The sequence below is a fragment of the Carassius carassius genome, chromosome 33, assembly GCF_963082965.1.
Source record: "Carassius carassius chromosome 33, fCarCar2.1, whole genome shotgun sequence".
In the NCBI taxonomy this organism is placed as follows: Eukaryota; Metazoa; Chordata; class Actinopteri; order Cypriniformes; family Cyprinidae; genus Carassius; species Carassius carassius.
Window position 1 is genome coordinate 13,865,785 of NC_081787.1, and position 26,867 is coordinate 13,892,651.

The 26,867-nt window shown below is 37.1% G+C and overlaps 3 protein-coding genes across 4 annotated transcripts; 1 reads left to right on the plus strand and 2 right to left on the minus strand.

Annotated features, from left to right (window-relative positions):
* Window positions 1-468: 468 nt before the first annotated feature.
* LOC132113787 (Bardet-Biedl syndrome 7 protein homolog) lies at window positions 469-7,430 on the minus strand. Of its 2 annotated transcripts, XM_059521777.1 has the most exons (19): window positions 7,243-7,430; window positions 6,983-7,048; window positions 6,410-6,472; window positions 5,683-5,858; window positions 5,414-5,600; window positions 5,188-5,260; window positions 4,987-5,103; window positions 4,774-4,904; window positions 4,581-4,665; window positions 4,365-4,467; window positions 4,038-4,230; window positions 3,497-3,571; window positions 3,337-3,402; window positions 2,312-2,451; window positions 2,057-2,221; window positions 1,748-1,857; window positions 1,174-1,277; window positions 962-1,085; window positions 469-754 (listed from the first exon to the last, which is right to left on the minus strand). In XM_059521777.1, exons 1-19 carry the CDS (start codon window positions 7,276-7,278, stop codon window positions 621-623), a joined length of 2,148 nt encoding a protein of 715 aa, XP_059377760.1. In that variant the 5' UTR covers window positions 7,279-7,430; the 3' UTR covers window positions 469-620. The 2 variants fall into 2 exon arrangements, 1 of the variants encoding a protein (XP_059377760.1); XR_009425206.1 differs by lacking the exon at window positions 469-754 and having other exon boundaries at window positions 1,055-1,085; window positions 1,174-1,275.
* A 5,602-nt stretch (window positions 7,431-13,032) lies between these two features.
* LOC132114248 (annexin A5-like) lies at window positions 13,033-19,229 on the plus strand. The gene is made up of 12 exons (XM_059522357.1): window positions 13,033-13,064; window positions 14,632-14,716; window positions 14,893-14,987; window positions 15,454-15,567; window positions 15,725-15,815; window positions 16,162-16,241; window positions 16,946-16,996; window positions 17,699-17,792; window positions 17,880-17,975; window positions 18,564-18,622; window positions 18,835-18,957; window positions 19,041-19,229. Exons 1-12 carry the CDS (start codon window positions 13,062-13,064, stop codon window positions 19,098-19,100), a joined length of 951 nt encoding a protein of 316 aa, XP_059378340.1. The 5' UTR covers window positions 13,033-13,061; the 3' UTR covers window positions 19,101-19,229.
* Window positions 19,230-22,060: 2,831 nt separating this feature from the next.
* LOC132114249 (fibroblast growth factor-binding protein 1-like) lies at window positions 22,061-22,924 on the minus strand. The gene has a single exon (XM_059522358.1). It carries the CDS (start codon window positions 22,668-22,670, stop codon window positions 22,089-22,091), a length of 582 nt encoding a protein of 193 aa, XP_059378341.1. The 5' UTR covers window positions 22,671-22,924; the 3' UTR covers window positions 22,061-22,088.
* Between the last annotated feature and the right edge of the window lie 3,943 nt (window positions 22,925-26,867).

The following is a 26,867-nucleotide window of genomic DNA, read 5'->3' on the forward strand; positions in this document are numbered from 1 at the left end:
ACCGAGCCGTTGAGTTACTTTCATTGGCTCAAAGGAATTTTTAAACTGTGTGAGCAGCACAGTGTAAAATTTAAGCTAAGTGAAGTTAAGTTTATACATAATATACAAACTCAAGAACTACAAGTATAGAAATGTACAGGGGTAAATCTTACATTTGGGGAAATGTTCTGCCCAAGCAGAATATACTAAAAATAAACAACATAACAACAATAATAATTTTGAATATAAATATTTTCTGTTTTTGGTACTTATGTGCACAATTTCTAATTTGTATAGCATGTCTCTAATACTGTGGTCACAACCGTCAAACCAAAAATTAGAGCTCCCCCCCCCCCCCAATTTAAAAATATTATTAAAGTTTGTATCGTGGCTGAGAGACAAACAAAACAGAAATCTTTCGCATTTTTTTTTATTTCTGTAGAAATGCATCTATACAATGGATGAGTTAAAAAACAACAACAACTGCAGTCACGAATAGTTTTTATGTTTATTAAATTTAACATTTTTATTTGAATCTGTAATGTTACAATCAGCTTGATCCCTATAAAATACCAAATGTTTATTGCAAAAACAAAATTCAGAAAACACATTCCCAAAAAGTGCTTTAATTTTACATTCCATTAAGCTTCACTGAAAAATTCCATCAATGAATCAAGTTCATAGTTGTTCAAAATTGCAAGCAGCTGTGAAACTTGTGTTTTGACATTTTGTCCTTTAAATTTGAACTTGTCGATGAACAGATCAGTGATCATACCTGTAAGAAAACACAAAATGGTTTGTTTACCCATAGATATGTTCTTATTTCTTGTGCATAGACATCCTCTGAATATGCAGGGTTTGTGAGGAAAAAAATAACATTAATCTTATAGAAATCTACAATATATGTGAATAACTTAACATATACAATTTTAAATAATATATTGTTAAATACCATCTCCCTCGCTCATCTGAATTCACTCACCATACAATCTTTCTAAGTGAGCTGGTTGTTTTTTATATTCTTCTAAGAGCTGGGCAGATTCATCCAGTATACTACGATACTCTGGAATCAGAAAATCTGCATTCCCCTCATGCACCTGCAGCTCCTGCATACAACACACACACACACACACACACACACACACACTCAGTTGGCGTGTTTTTTAGCAGGAGTTTTTATTTTTTATGTTTTACCTTTAAAGCATCAATAAGCTGAACTTTTTTGGCCAAAATCAGCTGATACTCTAGCTTGGGATGAATCATTCGAAGAGTATGGCTCACAGAGTCCTCATTCACCTCTGAAACCAACATAACAGCCAACACAACAAACAAATATTAATTATATGTGATGCATAAAAAATTGAGATCACTGTTATCTGGTATTAACATAGTCTCAGTTGAACCAGTCACAAGTCTTCAGCCAAGACAGATCACCATTTACACCATGTCTACACTGGATGTGAGCGGCTCGACACGATGCAACAAGACAATAGAACCCATTATAATCAGTGATGCTGCCTACACTGTATGCAGTGTGACACATCATGCCAAATCCCAGACAGTAAACTGATGCCTTGTTCTATTTATGACATATTGACCCAAAATACAAATAAATTTGCAATGGTCGATATGTCACGTCCAGTGTAAACACGGTGTTACAACTAGTATCATTACACAACCCAAATGCATCTTCACTGATCACTTGTGGTTGGATTTAGCCAAGAGGAAGACCACATATATCAGTTAACAGATCAGTTTGTGAACTCACCGTAGGATATATTCAGATAGATTTTTCGCTTAGTGGCCTCTTTGGACAAAACATCTTTCAGTATGGAAATGGTAGAAATGTTGTCTGATTTGAAGTTTGCCTCACCTTTACTGCAACCCATTACGAAAATGCATAAAGACTGATTACAATACATAGTAGTAGGATCTTTGTCCAACTGTAATGCATATATATATATATATATCATAATCAGCTCTTTTCAAAAACAATCATATGCACATGAAGAAAAATAGTATTTGTATAAATACTATAAATATAAATATATTTGGATATTGAACATGTAGGCCTCACCAATATATGGCTTCTAGCTGTGTGCCCAAGAAAGTGTTCTGAAAGTAGAATGTAATGCTGTCTCTTGGCGGGGTTTTCTCTGGGACCTCAGGCAGACAGAACACAACCCAGGAATGGATCTCTGCAAAACTGAACTGTCCTGTCAGTCTCAAGGTGTTCATGGGCCTAGTCATGAAAAGAGAATAACAGTAATGTTTAGTTGGCAGAATAACTGCATGATAAGAATTTAGAATCACTGTGTGTCTATAAGCTCACCGCTCCTGATCGATTGCCTGTGTCCTCTGGTGGAGGGAAAGGGGTTTGATCTGGTACTGTCGAACCTGGCAGGTTTTGGGCTGAAGCCTTGGCGTCACATAAGCCTGAAGGGTGCCATACTGACCCTCTATAGATCTCACCTTAGAAAAAAACCCAGGACAAATGCTCAAATATAGCCTACTTTGCAATTTAAAGGTGCAATAGGAGATCTTGGAAAATGCTAACTTAAGCTTGTTGCACTGAAAGTGAACGTCCCACCCTCCTTGCAATCGCCATCCAAAGCCACGCCCCCTGAATGCATTTATGCTCACAGACCAGAATACCAGAGACAACATTACTACAACAGGCTACATCAGCAGTTCTCAATTCCAGCCCATATTCCGAAGTGAAGTAACCCCCTGCTCAGGGAGTAGGGAGCAATGAACACACTGTAGGGATCATATAGATCAGAACACAGTTTATTCACGTAACATTACCTCACTTCTAACGAGTTGGTCATCTGAATCAGGTGCGTTAACTAAGCGAGACATGCAAAACATTTGCTCGAGGACTGGAACTGGGAACTGCTAGGCTACATTGTGTGTCATTCACCAGCGAGAAAGCTTTAAAAGTACTACAATACCAGGACGGAAGACCAGGTTGTTGATGTTTGTGTGCCATTCTAGCTCTGTCTGCACAGCGTGCGTGAACGCACTTATGACGTTTTCTGTCTGCGTGAACAGGGTGCAGAGGTATGCACATACACACATTGACAGGTAGGTGAGAAAGCTATTTAAAACGCTCGGACCGAGCGTTTTGATTGGACATATATTTTTTGGTCCTACGCCTTCCACAGAATATATAAATACAGATAAATACATTTAGACCACTTAACTTAATAATTGCTATCGGAATGTGAAGAGACTTCACTTGTCAACCAGTATAACAAAAAATGTTCCTGAAGACAATCACCTATTGCACCTTTAAGAAAATATACAACATACATTATTATATTGAAAACAATCCAAACACAGAGAAGTAGACACCTTCAGTTCCAGCCTAGTAGTATTTGCTTGGCACCTGTAGGTGGCGAGGAGGAAGTTCCCGTTTGACTGTGGGGTTGGAAGAACAAACAAAGACCGTTTTGCAAACGCATGTGATGTGGTCATTTAGTAAGCTTAATGATGTGGCACACAGGTGCTTTACCTCTGAATCACATTCGCTGAAGCTGACAACTGCTGAATTCTTATCAACATCCAACAGGTCAATGGGAACATCACTCTGTCAGAAACAAAAACACATGCAAGTGAATGTAAGGAAACCTCAGTCTCATAATGCTGAAATTACAATACATGTAAAAATGATGTTGAATTAGCGAAGATCTAAAATGCAACTTTAATTTAATGACAGTTCCAGTTCTTACTTCTAGTTCAATGCTGACTGATTTATTGAGCAGAAAAACAGCATAACAGACAGATTTCTGGAGGTGCTGAAAACTCAGCTTTTCCATCCCAGAAATAAATGTATAAATTATAAAATAAATGATTTAATTATACTCAAACAGAAAAGTTATTTTCAAATTGTAGTAATATTTTGAATTCTTTACTATATTTTTGATCAAAGAAATACAGGATTTATGAGCATAAGAGACTTCTTTGAAAAACACTAAAACAATCTTACCCACCCCAAACTTTTGAATAGTAGTTTATATAAATAAAAGCAGGATAAATTAGTGTATTGCTCTCACCTGTAGCAGCAAGTTGTCAATGGCGGTCTGCACCTCTAGCGTGAGGCTGTAGCTGGCATCATCCTGGCACAATGTGAATTTGTCATTGATGCTAAAGACTGACACAGCAGACACTGCCGTGCTGGACTGAGAGCTCTGCTGGTATTTTTCTCTGCCCTGCAACACTTTCACCTGCATCTGCTCTAACTCTGCCCTGTACGAACACATGCATTACCAAACAAGGCATGGCAGAAGCGGTTTCAAAATCTATGTCTGTTTGGTAAACAGATCTTCTGCAGACTGTTTTAGATTCATCATCATGGCAGGAAACAGCCGGATGTGTAGTACCTGAGTGCAGCCACCTTCCCCTGGGTCTCCCGGCTCATCTTGATTTCATCCCCCGGGCCGGCAACCATCTGCTGAGGCTCTGTGGTGAGGCCTGACACCCATCCTGGAAACCAGTCACATGACCTCTCAGTTAACACAGGTGAATGATAAACTGTATACTAACATCACCCACACAGAATTTTTCTTAGAAATACGTAGTAAAATGCCCCAGCTAACCTGTGTAAGTTGTTGTTAGAACTTCATCATACATTTCCTTTCCGACACAGCCACCCTGGATTGATGTGACACTCTCAGACAAAGCCTTGTAAACAGAGAAAGACAATTACCACAACTGTAGTGCAGCAGAATTACATTTGAGACAAAATTAGGCTGTTCCATACATCGCTTATCATTCAAATGTGACACTCACATTCTCAAAGCGCAGCGTTGGCTCATTTGAACTGTCCAACCCGTAGACCTCCACAGTCCCATCATCCCTGCCCAGCAGAATGTCCTTCACACCATCACCAACAATGTCAAAAGTATCAATACAAAGCACACCTTGAAAATACCAAAAGACCAATACAAATTAGCATGGCTTCAATTTTTAATTTCTAATAATCCCTCACTATCTAATTCCTACCTCCTTTTTTCTTTTCATTATCCAGTTCCCAACTAGTAATGGGTCCTGATTTGGTAATCTTCACAAGACCTAGTTTCCCATCAGCTGTTCCATAAAGAACCTCCTCACCACCCTTTCCTGAAGAACAGGATTTTATGCATCAAATACTTAAACTATACATTCTTTCTCATTAAAATGAGTGAGCAGATTTTTAGCACATACCGCCATCTCTGTTGAAAAGTTCCAGGACAGTTGGAGGTCCGTGAACTTCTACGTCGTACTGAAGGTCGGAGCCCTGATGGAGCACAAAGTGTAGAAAGACTTTAGGCTTCAGCATCAGGAATTGGATATAGCCACCAAGTAAAGGGATATCACGGCTACCAATTATAGCTAAAAAATAATTGGGTGACAAAGGTGGCCAACATGACTGGATGTTGTGTTGGAATACCTGCAATACTCTCAGTACTCTGTCCTGACAGGCCAGGATGGGCACAATGCGGCCCACAGTCTCCACAGGTAAACACAGGACATCATTGATCTTGTCTCCTGACAGGTAGTAGTCCTGATCCTTGCAGTCACAGTAATGGTTATAAATGTAACTGGCACACAGAAACAGATCGGCCCCTGAAACATGCCTGTGGGAATGTAAGGCACAACAAAAAGTGAAGCACAAAATACACAAAGTTGAGAGAGTGAAAAATGAGAAGCCGATCTCACATGGCATTTATGCTCTCTGTTAGGTTGGCTTCAAATGTAAGAAATTGTTTGCCCTTTTTAGTATATCCCCTCACTTCAGAGCCAGAGCTCACAAAGATCTTTTCCTGAGGGGTTCCCAAAGCCCCTCCAAGCTCAAGTCTGGAGATCTTCTGTCCTGGGAGTGATTTGAACACAGGCTGACAAAAAAGACAGACATTTATTCTCCCATTGAGAAAAAATAACTTTGTTTGTTAACATTAATATACACACCACCATTCAAAAGTTTGGGGTCAATAAGATTTCTGTGTGTTTTTGAAATAAGTATCTTAAATTTACCTAGGTTGCACTTATGTGATCAGAAATACAGTAACAATAGTAATATGATAAAATATTTTTTTTACATTCAAAATAACGGTCTCTAATTTAATATATTATGAAATGCAATTTAGACCTGTGATGGCAAAGCTAAATTTTCAGCAGCTATTACTGAGAAATATTTTTGTATTATTTATCAATGTTGAAAACAGCTGTGCCGCTTAATATTTTTGTGAAGACCATAATTTTTCTCAGGATTCTCAGAAACAAAACATTTAATAATATCATAAATGTCTTTACTGTCACGTTTCATCAGTTTGATGCATCCTTACTGATTTTCCGGTATTATTTCCTTCCAACATCTGACTGACCCCAAACTTTTTAATGCTTGTGTACACTAAAACAGGAAACGCTTTCTGATAATGATAAATACCACAGCCTCCCCTTTTTTCATTCCAAAACAGGTCACAACACCATCATTATCTGCAACAACCACCTGAAATGAGAAAACGACACGATAGCATCAGATACACCAATAGGGTGCTTATAGACAAATGCTTGTTCCCTGTTTAATTGAGCCGGGAAGAAATGTCAAGCACATGCTCAAATAAACAGAACATGTTGCATGCTCTTTCACAAGTAGGATCTAATCTCCAGTTACCTTGTTTTACAAAGTAACCACTGAAATAGTCTAAAGCAGAAAAGTCATTAAGTCCTTGAAACTATGGAAAGTTTATAAGACTGTACATTTTAGGGAAGTATATGATTTCATATACTTGCAGCACATTTCAAGATTGAACTTTCTGTAAAAAGAATAGGATTCCTTGCAATTACTGATTACTGAGAATGTAATGTATTTTTTTCATAACTGTCAGCACAGTGAGGAATGAATAATATTATTTGTGTTATAAGATATGGTAAAAATTATTTTCTGTGAACAGATGATTTTCACAAGCTTGATTTACACTAAACCTGGGATATTCTCTTAAAAGGGATGCAGATATACCTTTTGAGTTGCTTTTCGCCCCACAGTTGGGAGAAGTTTCATGGTTTTTTGAGAAGTCACTCCAACCTGAGGAAACAAATATGACATGGCCATAAGTAAATTAACTTTCTAATAATCAATGATATTTAAATGCCTAAATGACTCAGCCACAGGCCTTACAAGTGTGCATTTAAATGTCCAAGGGCACATTAGCCATCGCTGTAAATCACAGCAGATATGCAAATACATAGAGTAGTTGTCTCTGGCAGTTGAGACCTTACCTGGAGATAATCAACGTGTTTTAAGTTTAACTCCATTTCGTTTGTAAGAATAATCACTCCACAGATCCTTGTGATTGTGACAGCTTAACCGTTTTCTGTTTAGCGTTGATTTTGAAGATCCCCCAGAGTAACGTTAGTTCTGTGTAATTAATTAACCAGTTAATGTACTGTAGGTACTTTGAAATAGAAATCTTATTTCGAGTTTTTCCGATGGACACCGTGGTCCTAACTATTCGCCTCAACCGAGTGGATTATCCTGCGGATTAACGTTAGTTAGTTAAATTAGTTAGTGGCTGATTCGTCTGCAGATGAAGTGGCTAACATTAGCTGTGTCAGTTGGTCTGCTTTACAAGAAAATCCAAGTCTCATTAATATGTAAAAAAAGAAAACATATGCAGCCTTTTCATACACATATATACAAACGATATGCTTCGCTTCGCGGATAAAAAAAATTCCGTCTAAGTAGAGCAGCAGCAGAAGTGTTTTTGTTTGCTGCTAACACGTTTCCTCAACAGCGCCATGTTTGTCAGCCACCCAAAACATCTCTGGTTACCATGGTAATAGCAAGCGTAATAAGATTCGTTCATAACACTGAAAAATATTTTAGATTTTAATCAAGTCAAAAAGCATCCAAACAGTTTTACCCCCCGATGCCCTAAAAACCTGATAAAAAAAACAATAAATTATTTCCCCAGTTCCCTATTTCCAGACAGGAAAACGGAGTATCGAGTCGTGTTTTATTTTTTCCCTAATAATTTAAACAATGAATTAAATAATTGTTAATAGGCTATTTAGTATACATAAAACATGTTTTGAATAATTATTTATTTCATTATTCCAACTCAGGTTTTTAGTTCTAATTTTTAATTTAGCTGAAGAAGGCTAGCACAAGCGTTGATGAAGCATGTCAACAATTGTTTTTAATATGTGACCCTGGACCACAAAACTAGTCATAAGGGTACGTTTTCTGAAATAGAGATTTCTACATCATCTGAAATCTGAATAAATAAGTTTTCCATTGATGTATGGTTTGTAAGGATAGGACAATATTTGGGAAAATCAGGAATCTGAGGGTGCAAAAAAATCTAAATATTGAGAAAATCACCTTTACACTTGTCCAAATGAAGTTCTTAGCAATGCATATTACAAATCAAAAATTAAGATTTGATATATTTACAGTAGGAAATTTACAAAAAAATCTTCATGGAACATATGTAAACAATATCCTAATGATTTTTGGCATAAAAGAAAAATCGATAATTTTGATCCATACAATGTATTTTTGACTATTGCTACAAATATACCCCAGTGACTTAAGACTCAACTCAAATTGTGAAACTCGTGTATTAAATAAATTCAGTGCACACCATATAATGTATAAAAACATGAACGTAGTGTCCGTGACATCACCCGTAGAATCCTGAAGAGCGTTTTTGAAGCTCAAAGTGTGCAGAGCTGGTTAGCGCGACGGCAGTGTCAGCAGCAGCAAACCTGTCACTCAAGTGTCCACGCCCTTAATTATGCAGAATTTTAAGGCTTAATATAATTTAAACGGATGAGTTATAAAAAAAAAATTCACTCCCCTCACAGTTGTCATGCAGGGCAAAATTAGCTATATAGACCAAAATCATTTTTTGAACCAGGCTGTAAACGTTTTTTTCTGCTGTAAAGTTGGCCATTTTAACATGGGGAGTTTATGGGACTGACTCCCTTTTGCAGCCAGCCTCAAGCGGCCAGTCGATGAATTGAAGTTTTAGTCACTTCCTTGTTGGCTTCACTTTTGCTGACCAGCTTTTTGAAGATGCTGATTTCATTTTCCAGCAGGATTTAGCACCTGCCCATAATGCCAAAAGCACCAAAAGTTGGTTAAATGACCATGGTGTTGGTGTGCTTGACTGGCCAGCAAACTCACCAGACCTGTATTGTCAAGAGGAAAATGAGAAAAAAGAGACCAGAAAATGCAGATGAGCTGAAGGCCATTGTCAGAGAAACCTGGGCTTTCAGACCACCTCAGCAGTGCCACAAACTGATCACCTCCATGCCACACCGAATTGAGGCAGTAATTAAAGCAAAAGGAGCCCCTATCAAGTATAGAGTACATGTACAGTAAAGGACCATACTATCCAAAAGGCCAACAATTCACTAAAAATTTTTTTTTTTGGTGTGAAATGGTGTTTTTTTATGTGAGCCAAAATCATCACAATTAAAAGAACCAATGACTTAATTGGTACACGAGTTTCACAATTTGAGTTGAATTACTGAAATAAATGAACTTTTCTAGTTCTTATTTATTGAGATGCACCTGTATGTCTTCAGCACAATAATAAAACTACTATGGAGTAAGAGTAAGCCTGCTGAAAAGACCTTAATATGTTTATAGTAAATTTGTTTATAAAAAATAATACATTTGTTTTCTGGTTTTAGGAGTATGGTATCCCAGACTGGTCAAGCTGGGTTAGTGGCCAACTGAAAGTGTACAAAAACCATAAAAATGCAAACAGACCAGCCAAACCATCTGAGGCAGGTTTAAGAAACCAAGGTTCCATGATGTTAATTTTTTGATTATGCTTTTTCAAACATACACACATTGATTTCTATTGTTTGTACACTGTGATGATATTTTCTCTATATAATCTTAAACCTTTCTACATTTAGAAATTTTCATTATTACATTATTAAGCATGTTTAACAGCGAATGTAGAGTTTTTTTTTGGGGGGGGGGGGCATTTTGGTTACACACACAGGAGTGGATGAAGGGGCTGAATGTGACTCAACAGTAGGAGGGGCACAACTGCAGAGAGGGCTTCAAGCATAATTCTCTTTTTGCACAACACAACAGAGACAGCACGCTTCGTTCTGGATCATAATTAAATATTCAATGACAGATGGACATCAAGGACACTTCTCATGGGTAAATCTTACACACCAAAGTGAACTATGTACTACCACACTGCTTGATCTGAGGATTCACTAAAGAGCTGCAGTAGTTTTATGCAATTTTATTGCAACTGATGCCCTCCCCAAGGAGGTTCCTGGTGGCGTCCACCTCTTTGCCTCTTACAGTGGGATGGGGCTGGAACTTTAGTGTGTATGTGGGGCTTTTCACAGTATTGCTGCTTCTGATGGGACTTCTTTTGTGGATGCTGTTTAAACAGCTCAGGAACTCTATAGGCAATAGCACCTTTCAGCCACATCTGGGATCCTGCAGACATCATTGTGCTCTGAGAGAGAAACATCATGGATAAAGACGAAAAAAAGAGACGTCGGAGGGTTTGCATACAGCTCTGATTTCTGAAACATTGTGCACTGGAGGGATGAAAGAATGAAAAACTGTATTGAGGACTTTTAAAGCTCTGCAATGGAAATGTGAGATGTATGTACTAAATATTTATTAATCTATGGCAGATACTTTATTTGTTTTAGCAGACACAATTCTGTTTCGGAAACGTGTTTTCTTTTAAAGATAAAAATGTTACTCTGATGTCAATTCTTTGTAAAAAAAAAAAAAAAAAAATAGATACATGCAAAGTTAATTGATTTACTAGACAGAGTTTTAGTAACATTAATTCAACCTATATTAGTTTGTAGAAAGCCAATACTATTCACTCACACAAAATTACACATGCACATTTTATAATAGATTAATTAAAGAATCAGTCAATATCTCTGCTAACTAGTTTCAGGGCAAGAATAGATTTTTTTCTTACTGTTTGTCACTGGCATGAAAGGGTTATTTATGAAAAAAAGAGTGGAATCAATTGTGTGTTGCATAATGAGGAAATGTCTTGAATGAAAAATTATTTTCCATAACGCAACCTTGAATTCCTTTTGGAATTGCTAACTAACAATGGAGACCTGTCACACTCAGTACTGTTTAATGTTCAAATATAATGTTTGTGGTGCTAATAACACTGTAAAAAAAGAGTGCCTTTTATATATTCTTTTTCCCTGCGTTCTTGCATTTCTGTCAGTACTTTATTGTTCTTTCTTTGGCACACTGAATGAAGGTAAATAAACCTAAATGATGGAGATGGAGAAAATTATATTTCTTTAAAAATGTTAAAGGTGACATAAAGGTAAAAACAAAATGAAAACCACTAATGTCAAAACCAAAAGGTTAATAGTAATGTTGACACCTTGATTTGCACATGGAAGAAAGATCCATTAAGAAGTGTTTCTCAGCATGTATTTGCATATGTGTACACATGGTTCAATCAGAATCAGTGGACTTGTAAAACATCTTCATCCATGAATACCAATGAAGTCAACTCTGTGTTTATGTGCATGAGGCAAGTGAGAAAATGAAATTCACACCACACTGCATACTTGAGGAGTTTAGCCAAACAAACTGCAGGGTCCTTATATTTGATGAGGGTCACTTATTGTATGAGTGAACTTAGGAGGTGCACTTCAGGCACTGATGCATTAGTAATTTATTAATCTTTACAAATATTATTTTTCCTGTCTCTCTCTGGCAGGAAATTAATATGTTTTATTTACATACCACAGAAAAAATACAGTTTATTTTGCTGTGTTGAAGTGGTTTATAAATCATGAAATAAGCATATCATTAAAATGCACTAATAAAAACAGGAAGGCCAAAGCAATATATCTACTATATTGCCCATCAATCAGTTTTCGGAGTGGGCTTCTCAGTGTGGTTATTACTTGTCACAGCCTGATGTTGATATAATAAATCATTTTCAAACTATTGATTATGTTCAAAGCTGAGTAAACATGATCTAAAATTCATCACAAAAAAAACAAAAAACATTTATAATAGCCTACCTTTAATTTTCACGCAAAAAAAGAAAGAAAAAATAATTCAACTTAAGTTGCACCAAACTAGCTAGAATTTTATCAAAATATGTAAAAAGCTAAATTATATTTATATTATTACATATATATTTTGTTTAACTATTTTATTACATAACTATAAATATTTTATTACGTAACTATTTTATAGCTATGAAATTATCCAAGACAAAAGAAATATTTTTTTAAATGTAATTTCTTCTTCAGATTGTTATCAATTGTAAAACATAATTTGAGACGTGATGGAAATTACATTGTTGTGGAAATGTAGCAAATGACACAATTGTTCGGGTTATGCATATATACCATACCTATATACTGTTGAAATCCAATTGTTTAACAACAGTATTTAAAAAAAAAAAAAAAGCAAGGATAAAAAGTGCAAGAATTTGTCCCTATTCTGTCCACTTGTGGACGTTTGGAATTTTGCTGTAACATAGTTTCAAACGGATCTGCGCATCTCCTGGTGATTTCTATAACAATTTACTTATTTTGAATAATAATAATAATTAAAATCATTTTGTCTACAAAGCAATGAGAAATATAAATACAGTTAGACACACGAACATCGAATATAAATCCTACAGCTACTTACAACTATCGTCTTTGTTCTCCACGTCAGTCAAGATGATTGACAGCTGGTTTTGGGGGCGTGTCCTACATCCAGCTACAACAACTTCGCTGGCTGTCGACACGCGCAGAAGTCTGACCTCTCGCGCACAGGTGGTTGAATACTTCGACAGGTAACTTAGGTAAATTCGCTGTCCTGAACAGGTAACGTATTGTAACAGCGTGGCTTAAATGAGTAGCCTAAATGACAGGAATTATTTATGGAAACAGACTTGAAGTCGTTTAATTGAATTACACAATTGTCGATTCTAGAAACTGTAATTTCACATCACAACGTAACGAATTTCGATGATTTCTGAACTGGTCTGATAATGATAACTTTATGAACTTTTTACTCCCCAGAACTTCACATAGAACTGCCTGTACCTGTACAAATGGTAAGAGTTGAGCTGCGTTTGTATCATTTTTAATTTGTTACATGGAATTTGTAAGCACACCACAAACAGTTAATTAAACGGTGATCAAATATGGATTATGCTTTAAATAGAATTTCACAAGTAATATTTGAAATTGTATATCACATTTTGTATCAATATTAACATTTTAATTTATGATGAGTTTTATTAGGCTAATTTGGGACTTCGTCTTGTGTCATGTTTTGCTGGTTAAACTCTTAAACTTAAAACAATGTTGGTTGAAGTTTTTTTTTTTTTTTTTTTTGCAGTTTAACTAATAGTTTAACCAGAAATATACAAGTATTAGCCTATTATAACTATAATAATCATAAATGAATAAATAAAATGGACAGTTTTCCACAAATATTACTTCCCATAAACAAGAATAAGTCATCAGATCTATGTTGTCATGGTGACGATTGTCATGGAGATTAAGGTGATGGATGATTGGATTACAGCAGATGAGATCTGTATCAGATCAGAATGAGGAAACCCACCGAATAGGTCACTGTAGCTTTATCATTCCACAGCTGGCAGAACCAAGCAAACACCCATAAACTGTAGTACAACCACAAGGATTAGCCATGCTTGGGCTGGCATATTGTGTGTTATTTCTTAAATGTTTAATGTTACGACACGGGCCGTTTTACAAGGTGATGTGATTCTAAGACATAATCCTATGTGTGTTGTTGTAGCACTTCATTGTAGACAGCACAGGAGCAAGGAAAGATTAAAGCTACTGCTTTTGGTATTAAATCGAACTGAAGGTCCTGGGGTTAACTGATCCCTAACTTTAAACCTGAACTTGAACCCTAAACCCGAACCCTATACCTTATCTCATCCTCCACCTTGGCACTATCATCAAACCTGAGCTGCAATCTTGGTCTATCTTTAATCAGTTGTGTATGGATTACAGATACTCTGTGCGTATATAGAGTTTACAGAGGTTTAAAGGGTTACCAGAAAGATACAAATACAATGTAAACTAAAATTGTGGATATGTTTTGCTTCTGAGAGCAACAACAGTTTCCACTATTATTAGTTCATATCTGTCTGCTAAACTATGTATTCCATATTTCCAACTGAGAATGATGAAAGACACAAGCCATTGCAAGCATGAGGTTTAAGAAATGAGGTTGATGTTTCTCATATTCTCAAACACCTGCGCTAATCCATTCAGAATTCACCTGCTCCACATGTCTTCATGTTTTTTAGTGCCTTGAATTATGTATCTCATTTATTTCTGTTTGGTATTTTCCTATTTAACCTGCAAATACCAAAACCTGATTTTCTGCTTTTGGTTCATTATCAAAAATATTTCACCCTGCAATCTTCATAAAGTCTTTTCTGAAGTGAGAATACAGTATATCTGATAACCTGTAAGGGCCGAAAATCGTTTTGTTCATGTTGTTCATGTTGGTGAACCTTCAAAGAATATTTGTAGTTACCCTGACACATTATGCATTTTTGAAAAGAACAGAGCCATATGTCATATATGTCTCCATTATATTATATTATGATTCTGATTTTGGTTTTGTATTTTCTGCAGGCAACCCGAGGAAGTGTGAAACCCTTTGTGAACTTCAATGCAAAGCATGATGCAGAGGTTTTGCGCAAGGCCATGAAAGGGATCGGTAAGCTTAACAAATCAGACCTTTTCACCCATTTTTGTTATCTAGGTGGTTTTTCCTGTTATTTTGAATTGCCAGTTAGGAGGGGCTTTCTAAAGAAAATTATATGCTGCTCATTCTTGTACTATATCTTACTTTTGTCCTCTTTTATAAGCTGGTGTGGATGCTTTATTTTTCAGGCACTGATGAAGATGCCATCCTCATGTTATTGGCAGCTCGCAGTAATGCACAGAGACAGGATATAAAAGCAGCCTATAAAAAGGCTTTTAGCAAGGTGAGCAAATTACATTATTATCTTGTGTCAGACCAGGAATAATCAGTTTGTTGAATCTAAAATATGTAAAAATGTCTTTTCACCGTATGTACATGCTCCTCTGAAAATTGTAACAAAAATGCTGTTCAAAATTTAGACAAAAGGTATTCAGACATGATTGTTGTTCGATTCAAATAATTGGAAGCACTGCTGTGCGTCAATGGCAGTACATCACGATTATTCATTTGGACTGTTGTTTTGCACACATCCTCTTATTGATGTTGATATAATTCAGTGCCGTCATGAATGTCTAAAACAATGTTAAAATGCTAATGAGTTTCACATCTCCAGTTTAATGGGCAATATATTTTCTTTTGTTTCTTGGCATATGTTCTCTCTCTCTCTCTCTCTCTCTCTCTCTCTCTCTCTCTCATGCTCTCTCTCTCTCTCTCTCTCTCTCATTCTCTTATTTTGTCTCTTTCTACAGGATCTAGTGAAAGACTTAAGGTCAGAGCTTGGAGGGAAGTTAGAGGATCTAATTGTGGCCCTCATGTTTCCATCCACAATATATGATGCTCATGAACTCCATAAGGCCATTAAGGTAACATGAAACATTTCCATGTTCTATGGGATATAATAAAAAACTAAAAAAAGAAAGAATATAAAACACATTGTTATGAAAATGCTTTTACATTATGATAAACTTGAGCCTATCTCATTTCAGATTGGTTATTTTTTTATTTATTATTTCCTTACAGGGAGTGGGTACGGAGGACAAGGTTTTAATTGAGATCCTGGCATCTAGGTCATGTGATGAGATGAAAGATATTGCCAAAGCTTACAAGAAAGGTAATATTCATTGTTCAGGCACAGTGCATGGCTGAAATTAAAACATCCCACTATTGTAAGGTTGATACATGACCATATCCATTTATATTCACTTTGAACACTTTAGATAATTAATATTGAATGGTAAGGGACATTTGTTTTTGTAAAATTGTGGGTTTCTCTTCTCCAAAGATGCCTGATTGTCTGTATTGCAAACAAACAGTCCAAATGGAGCACGAGTCTCTACAAGGCATCACTATTACAACTGATCCCTGCCCATTAGACTATTCCAATGGGACCAATAAGCAGCAGTTGTCAAGATAAGTGTGAACTGTCAATAGATCCCATCTCATCTGTCTTGATCTAGAATATGGAAGCAAGCTGGAAAAAGACATCATGGGTGATACGTCAGGACATTACCAGAGGTTGCTGGTGATACTTGCACAGGTAAAAAAAAAAAAAATAATAATAAAATAAAATAAAAATTGGTTCTCAGTTTAATAAATATGTTTTTAGGATAGGACAATATTTGGCCGAGATACAACTATTTGAAAATCTGTAATCCGAGGGTGCAAAAATACACAAAATACTGAAAATCACCTTAAAAGTTGTCCAAATTAATTCTAAGCAATGCATATTACTAATCAAATATTAAGTTTTGATATATTGGAAATTTACAAAATATTTTCATGGAACATGATCTTTACTTAATATCCTAATGATTTTTGGCATAAAAGAAAAATCAATAGTTTTGACCCTATTGCTAAAAATATACCCAGCAACTTAAGACTGGTTTGTGGTCCAGGGTCACATATATCATTACTCATACTGTGATATACGATTTCAGTCATTGTGTTGATCATGGCCAGAGATGGGAGAGGATACTAAAAAAAGGTAGAGAGATGAAACAGAGCAGCCTCCTCTTGGAATGATAACATGAGCAGCAGTGAAGTCATCCTTAAGTAATTAAAACAGCTCTTGAGTTAATGTTGTTGAGAAGATTAAATGGTTCTCAGGGCTAATGTGTGGGTAATTCAATATTGGAGTTAACCAGGTTAGGGAAAAATTCAACAGCCCGTCTCAGCAAATGCGGTGATGGAGCAGGGCTGATGATTATTTGACCTTGGTTATGTTTTTATTCCTATACTCAGGGAAACAAGGAGGAGGGAGTGGATGAGAGCAGAGTGGAGAAAGATGCGAAGGTAAAATTCATAGTCAGATTTTTGATGATTAAACACACCCATAAAAATGTTTTTTTTTTTTTTTACAGCTCACGTCATTCCAAAATTGTATCACTGACCTTATTCTGTTGAAAAAAGAAAAAAATTATAGTTTTAAAGTTATGGTAAAACTAAATATGTAAAGAAACAATGTAATTTTATTTTGTGGGATTTTGTCATTTACTCACCCTCCTTTTGTTTCATCCTTGCAATATCTTATTTTTTCCTGTGAAATACAAAAGTTGTTAGGCAGAATATCAAAGCATCTTTTTTTTTCAATGCACAGTGGATGGTAAGTTATACTGTGAAGCTCCAAAAAAGACAAAAAGACCCATAAAAGTAGTCTATGACTGATTCACGTTATTACAAGTCTTCTGAAACAATATGATTAATTTGAGCTTTTATGGTGCTTTCTTGTCCTTCTGGGAGCTTGGTAATGTAAATCACAATCCACTTTTATTACTCAACACAGAGATGCTTTTGCATTGTGCTTAATATCTCATTTTGTGAGATCAACTTTAACTGTAAGAGTTTTGAATCCATTGTTATGAACTGCACCCAGTTGTTTTTGATTAATCATTAGAGATGCGTATGAATGTTGATGTAAACATGGAAAAGAAGTAACTGGATCCTCAGGTTTAAGTTGCGAACCTTAGAAGTGTTTGTTCATTGATCGTGTTACAGGAGCTGTTTGCTGCTGGAGAGGAGAAATTCGGCACGGACGAGGACAAGTTCATCAACATACTCGGCAACAGGAGCGCAGAACACCTGAGAAAAGGTGCATGTTTGTGTGTTCAAAACCTTTTGATGCATTCAGAACTGCCTTGAAGGGCCATCCTAATGGCTTCTGGTGTACCTGTTTCAGTGTTTGATGCCTACAAAAAGATTGCCGGCTGTGACATTGAAGAGAGCATAAAAGATGAGTGCACTGGGAACCTGGAAGCACTGCTGCTGGCTGTGGGTACGAAAATCCCTGCTGTGTGGCTAAACGTACAAGTTTGTTGGCTATTTGGTCAGACTGAACATTACTCTGTGATGAATCTTAAAACAAGAATTCACCCAAAGTTCTGTCTGGTAAAATAGATTTAATTGTTTGAATAAAAAGGTGAACTAAGAAGATCACAAGATCCAAGAAAATGCAAAGGAAGGTAATACTTGACATGTCATTCTAGGACTGTATGCTGTTATTTTTTCGGTGGAAGAACTTTTTTAGAGAACTTTCACTTCAAGATCAGTTCAATTTACAACATCCATGGTCCAATAAAAAGGAAAGAAGCAAAATGCTGTTTTTTCTGTGAGGAATGGACAGAAATGCGACATATTTTTTCTGTCAATTTTGCTTTTGAAGATAATCTGTGAAAAACAACCTGAATTTCAGTCTGTTTTTCACATAAAGGTTTTTAAGATCAGTGTTGTATGACGAGCTGCATAATATTAATAACAGCATACAGGTTAAGAACAACATGAGGGTGAGTAAATAATGACTTGTGGGTGAACTTTCCCTTTAACTGAAATTTAAAACTACATTTTCTCTCTCTCCCCCTTTTAGTTAAATGTGCAAAAAGTGTGCCTGGTTATTTTGCTGAATTGGTTCGAGAGTCTATGCGGGTATGAAGGCTTATTTCCATGAGATTCTCATCAGTTTTCATCCCTCTGACAATCATATATTGGATCATTTGCTGCTCACTTTGTATTATCAAATGCTGGCACTTCAAGTGGAAGAATTAAAACAATTTGTGGCCGGTTTATCAACTGAATGTGTTGGTCTGAATAATAATGAAACAATTGATTTCACACATTATTGGTTTGTTTATTGACAGTGTGCCGGCACTGATGATGAGACTCTCATAAGGATCATGGTGTCCAGGAGTGAACGGGATATGCTGGACGTCAGAGCAGTATACAAGAAGATGTATGGAGAATCACTCTATAGCACCATAAAAGCAAGTGATGCAAACACACACCAACTCACACCACCCCCCCCCACACAGATAAATCTTAGCATTGTTTTTGCCTCTATTTTTAGGAAGACACCGAAGGAGATTACCAGAAGGCCCTGCTCTACCTGTGTGGTGGTAATGATTAGAAAGAGTATTTTGTGCTACTGTAATTATTTACATCAGTTTATGTCCTTATATGATCTTGAGCTTTTTTTCTTTCAGTTGTTTATTTCTACATCTTTAATGTTTTATGGTTTGAGAATAAGTTGTTTCTGTGTTGGAGAATAGGAGCGTATTCTGTAATGATTTTGCTGGGGTGTTTGTTTATTGATTCCTTAATAGAATTTGGTGGTTTTAGAATTTAATAGTTTTGCTTAATGCATTTTTCAAAATTGTGTAAAGAAAAACAAAATGTCATGGACCAGTGGGGTGCACGGGGGGGGGGGGGCTGTTAAAGTGCCCTTATGGTCTGATCTAGGTGCCCCTGAACCGCGATTTAAAGGGGACCACAGACTGTGCTCTTATAATGCCACTGTTATTGAGCATATGCAGTTCCTCGTTTCGTTTCTGTTGCTCAAAATAATACATTTTCCAGCAGATGGCAGTATTGCTCTAACAAATATTCCATATTCTCCCTCAGCCTATTTTGACCCATCAAAAGCAGTTTTTCTTGAGACTATTTCCTCCTGCATACATATTAACATTCTAAAATATTTCCTTCTTAAGTTAAACAAACTGAAAACAGCCTCATTCACACAAATAAGAAACTGCTGAAAAGATATAGACAAGGGAAATTAATGGTCCTTACATGAGAAAACAAAAAATAGGTAACTTTTATTTTATTTCATAATCTCAGCGCAAATTATGACAGATTTGTCACTGTGGTTTCAGATCAAGACATCAAAAAAAAAAAAAAAAAAATTCACTAAAATTTCACTACTTAATTTGAAGAGAGTGAGATGCTTCACACCTTAAATAAAACTAAAATTGTACTTACATTATCACGGACACGTATGCTACTGATAAATATTATGTGGGGGTCAAAGGGTTTGCCTCAGATATTTTACTTCAGCAAGACTGAAAACTTTCATATAAAGCCTGATAATAAATGCATTTGTCAGGTTTTATATTATTTAAGATGACTGTTACATGTTTTACTTGTACAGTGTACAGCTGAATATTAAATTTCTTAACTCAGTATGAGCTACAAAGATGTTGAGACTCTTATAAGATCACATTATTTTATTATGTGTGGATTCTGTGTGTGGATACAAGCTCTAAATCGCTTTACTAAATCCCAGCACTGGCACCCTCAGCACAAAGCCCTTAATTTCTACCGAGCTCTCCACTATTTCCAGGATGGAATTTATTAAGGCCATTATTTTAGCCAATCAGTGTTCAGAATGTCAGGGTGTGAGATCAGGCCACCCTTCATGAAACCCCACCCACAGGACCCACCAGGATCACCTTGAGAGGTTACATGAGAGCAGTGCTTGAATTAATCTCAGTGGGAGATGAAAGCCTGTGTGTGGGGTTTCAGAATATTAAGTCACAATTTGGCATAAAACACCGATCCAAGCACTTTACCTTCATTAACAGACGAAAAGAAAAGCAAAAGAACTGAAATCCAAGCAATTGTTATTCTTTCATTCTTAAATGTCACACAAGTATTTATCTGGGAACCATATAAGCAAATTAATTCCTCATGTGAATAGCTGTTTCAAGCTTATCCCTAGGCAAATTTTATGCGGTTTTGTGCCCATTATACACCCCTAGATTTTCCTGCTGCTGTTCTGTTTATTAATCATATTTCACCGAAGGTTTGTATGTGCAAATCTTAGCTCATAAAACAGATTTGACAGTTTCCACTATCTGTAACTATCAGTTTTATTCCTTGTGTTACCTTTCATTTTAGAAGTCCAGAAATGTTTCTATTGATGTTCTCTTTAAAATATTGAATAAAAAACAAACATATGCAAACTGCAATAATGGATTCTGAACGTGTTCGTAATTTTGGTGGGAATGTTGTTTTTGGAAAAGAGAGGCCACAACATGTTTGAGTGTGTCATTTCATAATCACAGACTTGTATGATGCTAAAATCGGTTTTGTATGCTTGAATGTTTTGGTTTATGACTAACCGCTTGTAATGTAGAGCTGGTTCCCGAAATATGTTTATATGTGAAGCTTCAAAACAGTAATTTATTGCTTTTATAGAACATATTGAAACCTCTGTGATTCAGATGTTTTTTTCATAAGAAACTGTAAAAATGAACTGTAATACAACAACAAAATGAAACATTTCCAATTTGCAATACCAGTAATTATGACAAATAATCATTGGCTTAAGAATTGTAGTGTATTGTAGCCTCAGCATTTGATCACCCATCAGAACTGGCAGAATAGCGGTTTCCAAGAATTCTTGTAATGACTAGTAAAGAAGCACATGGCCTCAGATGGAATGCAAAGATCCCTGTTGGAGTGATTAATCTGTTAAACCATTAAAGTCATTCAGTGTTTCTACTTGACAGTACATGCAAGAACAAACAGCCAATCCTGAGATAAAGCTTTCCAAAATTTCATGAACATTCCTATACAGGTAAGATAGGAGATAATAGACAAAATAAAAGGAAAACATTAAGGCACTTTAATCAAGAGTAATTCTCAGTAAGATTACAAACACCAATAACCATTTTCATATATTCTTCCTCTATTATACATCAACTTTAAGTCTGACACAAAACATGCAAACATAGGTTTTTGTTGTCATGGTGGGGAATTTTAATATTTTAATGTTTACACGTATTTTCTTTTTTGGACCCATTGGCTGTACACATTGGCGGATTTCAGGTTTTATATTTTATATCTTGTGAGGACAGTTTCAGAAGAACCACAGAATTTTCTTCTTTATTCAAACCAAAATCTAAATACACTGTAAATACATGAGTTTTTTTTTTTTGGGGGGGGGGGGGGGGGGGGTCATATTTATGATGGTCATATTTATTGATTGGAATTAAAGTTCATTTAATGTTCTAATACTGAATCACAGAATAGAAAAAATAGGAGTGCAAGGAGTTAATTTAATTAAGAAATTAATGGAACATAAAATTTGCCTTAAAAGTTTTTCCAAAGTCAGTCATGAGCATTCATCATTTTCAAGCATCAAGAAGAGGAATGCACACAATGAAGACCAGGCTCTGCTGCAGTGTTCTTCGGCCACTCTCAGCCTCTCGATCCGGTCAGGACAGTGATTATTCCCTGCGGTTGGCGGTAACGGGACTCTGGAGGAGGGGCGCGTGTCCTTCAGTCTGAAGTGCGCGTCCGCGGGCGCGCTCCTGCACATACCGGCTTTCACCATCGCTGTGGAGTCCCGACACAGTCTCTTCTGCTTTTTTAGCGAACGGGACATCTGTTTCCAGTAGGCTTTGGTATTAGATGCGTACTGTTCACATACTGTGGGCTTCGCTACATATTCGCAGCTGAAAGTATTTGCCCCGTTTTTGCACGTGACTCCCAATACAAACGCATCACCTCCGCGCGCTGCGCGCCACGAGCACCGCGCTCCGTCTTTCAGTGAGAATCTCCCTTTCAGACCACTTTCATTCCGTTGACCTCTTCTTTTCCCCTTCCCTCTGTCTCTCAGGCTGTTGACCTGTACGAACTGCTGCACGATACAGGCGAAGATCAGAACGAGAGCAATGTCTGTCACGCGTTTCATGTCCTTGTCGGAATTATTTTCAAACAACTGCAGGAACAACTTGACGGGACATTTGAAGTCACAAATGGTTTTGTTGAAAATAAATGAACTCTTTTGGTATAACAATACACAAGAGCTGTGAAATCTTTGGTTTTGCACCTGAAGTTCGTGTGTGCTATTTATAGAGCATGGCGCGCACGCACCTCCCTCAGACTTCACATTCTTGAACGCGTCTAGTTCTAGGATATTAAATGGCAAAGCTTTGGCTTGATGGCATGTCTAGATTTATTATTTATAGACCATAACTTAACAGCATAGTACAAATGGTAGCTTATATGTGAATGTTCTGCCAAACTGTTACAACTTATTGAGGACTGTAAATAACTTTACAATACAAGTGAAGTTCTGACCCAGGATTAATTTCTGCGAATCGGTTCTTTTGAACAGTTGGACTCGGAAAGAACAGAAAATATGGGTTACGACGATGGTTGTTGGAAACATGCTACTTTCTCTTTATAAAGACGTACAATAATGCCACAACGACCAAATATACAGTCGTGGCCAAAAGTTTTGAGAATTACATAAATATTGGAAATTGGAAAAGTTGCTGCTTAAATTTTTATAATAGCAATTTGCATATACTCCAGAATGTTATGAAGAGTGATCAGATGAATTGCATCGTCCTTCTTTGCCATGAAAATTAACTTAATCCCAAAAAAACCTTTCCACTGCATTTCATTGCTGTAAAGGACCTGCTGAGATCATTTCAGTAATCGTCTTGTTAACTCAGGTGAGAATGTTGACGAGCACAAGGCTGGAGATCATTATGTCAGGCTGATTGGGTTAGAATGGCAGACTTGACTTGTTAAAAGTAGGGTGATGCTTGAAATCATTGTTCTTCCATTGTTAACCATGGTGACCTGCAAAGAAACGTGTGCAGCCATCATTGCGTTGCATAAAAATGGCTTCACAGGCAAGGATATTGTGGCTACTAAGATTGCACCTAAATCAACAATTTATAGGATCATCAAGAACTTCAAGGAAAGAGGTTCAATTCTTGTAAAGAAGGCTTCAGGGCGTCCAAGAAAGTCCAGCAAGCGCCAGGATGGTCTCCTAAAGAGGATTCAGCTGCGGGATCGGAGTGCCACCAGTGCAGAGCTTGCTCAGGAATGGCAGCAGGCAGGTGTGAGCGCATCTGCACGCACAGTGAGGCGAAGACTTTTGGAAGATGGCCTGGTGTCAAGAAGGGCAGCAAAGAAGCCACTTCTCTCCAAAAAAAAAACATCAGGGACAGATTGATCTTCTGCAGAAAGTATAGTGAATGGACTGCTGAGGACTGGGGCAAAGTCATATTCTCCGATGAAGCCCCTTTCCGATTGTTTGGGGCATCTGGAAAAAGGCTTGTCTGGAGAAGAAAAGGTGAGCGCTACCATCAGTCCTGTGTCATGCCAACAGTAAAGCATCCTGACACCATTCATGTGTGGGGTTGCTTCTCATCCAAAGGAGTGGGCTCACTCACAATTCTGCCCAAAAACACAGCCATGAATAAAGAATGGTACCAAAACACCCTCCAACAGCAACTTCTTCCAACAATCCAACAACAGTTTGGTGAAGAACAATGCATTTTCCAGGACGATGGAGCACCGTGCCATAAGGCAAAAGTGATAACTAAGTGGCTCGGGGACCAGAATGTTGAAATTTTGGGTCCATGGACTGGAAACTCCCCAGATCTTAATCCCATTGAGAACTTGTGGTCAGTTCTCAAGAGGCGGGTGGACAAACAAAAACCCACTAATTCTGACAAACTCCAAGAAGTGATTATGAAAGAATGGGTTGCTATCAGTCAGGATTTGGCCCAGAAGTTGATTGAGAGCATGCCCAGTCGAATTGCAGAGGTCCTGAAAAAGAAGGGCCAACACTGCAAATACTGACTCTTGGCATAAATGTCATGTAATTGTCGATAAAAGCCTTTGAAGCATATGAAGTGCTTGTAATTATATTTCAGTACATCACAGAAACAACTGAAACAAAGATCTAAAAGCAGTTTAGCAGCAAACTTTTTGAAAACTAATATTCTCAAAACCTTTGGCCACGACTGTACACGTCTGAACAGCCTACAACAGCTAATAATGCAGTATTTAAAAATTAAATTGAATAAATAACCATGCACTAATGAAACAGTCCTCTTCTTGGCAATGGCAAAACGTTATTTAGCCATCTATGACTGACCAAAGCCAAGTCATTGCCGCTGTTCAGATCTTGCTTCCAGCAGGATATTAATAAGGTGTGAGGCTTTATTAACATGTACACTTACTTCAACTTTAAACCTACCCTTACAGTAGAATAAATAGCCCTACACTGTTGGTAGCATAATCTGATAGGTAGCATTATTTGTCAGAACACCGGCAGTGGTCTAGACTCTACAGCCAAATCCGGGTAAGTTACGCTGAACAAGAATCCTCAAGTAGTAGAATACATTTGCAAGAGTGAGCGCCGCCCCTCACTCGGGCCAGATAATATGCTAATATTGATAATATTCAATATTGGTAATATATGATAATATTGCAGTCTGAGCTGCAGGAGCCATGGGGCTGCTGAGCTTCAGGCCATTACTACAAGCTATCTGGATTCATACTCCGGTATTCAGATATCAAATTTATATCCAAAGTTCTCAGTCATAACTACAATTTAAATGGTTCATGCGTAACGTCCAAGTCAAAAACTATATTTGTGACCAGAAAGCAATTTCTACCGAGGGGGACATCCCCCCAGCCCGAGTCTAGGGGCCGGGGCCCAGAGACCCTGACTATCAGCTTCTCAGCTCAAATTGAAGTGGACACGCTCGAAAGAGATGGTTGGTTCAAATCTCGAGTTGTTGACTGGAAAATAGCTCGGACCCATTCGTCAAAGAATCATTCAAAGGTGTGTTTCCTGTACAAAAATTTAACTCACTGTTAAACCACCATACAATGCATTGTTGTGGGAACTAACTAGCCTGTCACGACTGTTTCCCAAACACGTTCGCATCTCTGTCGTTTGAACCACATTATTTCAATAATTTTGGGCCGTTTTAAATGATGTCACACACATGTGGTGGAGTAATAACTTCTGCTAATTAACTGATTTGAGATCTCTGAGATGCTACTGTATTGAACATGGAACCTGATGACTAATTTACTATGTTTTGTTCCCTGTCATTGTGCTTTATTTGATGTTTATCATTGCAGGTTCCCTTTTACATCATACCCTGGGGTTCCCTTAGGTCAGGGATCCTCAAATCTGGCCCATGAGATCCACTTTCCTGCAGAGTTTAGCTCTAACCCTAATCAAACACCTGAGCATGCTAATCAATGTCTTCAGGTTCATTAGAAAAGCACAGGTGAGTTTGATCAGGGTTGGAGCTAAACTTTGCAGCGCATTGGCCCTGACACCCATGGCTTAACTCTGCCTTAGGCCACAAGTGTCAAACTATATTCCTAACTAAATTAAGCCCTGCATAGTTTAGATTCAACCCTAATTAAACACACCTGATCCAACTAATTAAGTCTGTAAGGCTTATTTGAAAGCTACATGGTGTGTGTTGAAGCAGGGTTGGAACAAAACTCTGCAGGGCTCCGGTCCCCCAGGAATTTGAGTTTGACACCCCTGCAGGCATTTATGCAACTGCCCACTTTTAAAAAATGGCACTTATTGAGGACTCGCTAAAATTCAGCTAAAGCATAATTCCATATGTCTTAGGCTACTAACAAGAAACTATGCAGCACACACCGCATCTTGTAACAGAAACTATTGGCATGAATGTATTTTTATTCTTTCTTACTTGATGAAATTGCATGTTAATAGCCTAAATCTCATACAAACATTCGAGAACAGTATTATTGGACTGTATAGTATTAGCCACTACTAAAATTATAATACCAGCAACAATCTTTCGATGAGATACAATTTTTAAACAGTAGTAATAAATTGATGATATTTGATGGCCCATGGTTTCATAAAAATTGGAGGCTAAACGTCCTCACAGACCTGTACCTTAATGTCCTTTCTTGCATTTTCTAACACAATATAGTGCTCTCTGCTGTCACACTCATGTAAATCATCCCCACACAAAAAGCTAAGGCAGAGAGCCAAAATGTATTCAGGGCATGCAAAAAAAAAAAAAAAAAAAGTTTTACTTACTCCACTATAAAATGTAGGCTAGTAGACACAGATACATAT

What these genes read in the sequence shown, in the direction of transcription:
- LOC132113787 (XM_059521777.1), bottom strand. Translation starts at nt 7,278, where the DNA reads ATGGAGTTAAACTTAAAACACGTTGATTATCTCCAG. An exon ending in CAGCTAGAAGCCATATATTG is followed by an intron (nt 1,858 to 2,056) that starts GTGAGGCCTACA and finishes AATGGGTTGCAG; the next exon opens with TAAAGGTGAGGCAAACTTCA. An exon ending in AGCTTATTGATGCTTTAAAG is followed by an intron (nt 1,086 to 1,173) that starts GTAAAACATAAA and finishes TGTTGTATGCAG; the next exon opens with GAGCTGCAGGTGCATGAGGG.
- LOC132114248 (XM_059522357.1), top strand. An exon ending in AACTCCATAAGGCCATTAAG is followed by an intron (nt 15,568 to 15,724) that starts GTAACATGAAAC and finishes ATTTCCTTACAG; the next exon opens with GGAGTGGGTACGGAGGACAA. An exon ending in TGCCAAAGCTTACAAGAAAG is followed by an intron (nt 15,816 to 16,161) that starts GTAATATTCATT and finishes GTCTTGATCTAG; the next exon opens with AATATGGAAGCAAGCTGGAA.
- LOC132114249 (XM_059522358.1), bottom strand. Translation starts at nt 22,670, where the DNA reads ATGAAACGCGTGACAGACATTGCTCTCGTTCTGATCTTCGCCTGTATC.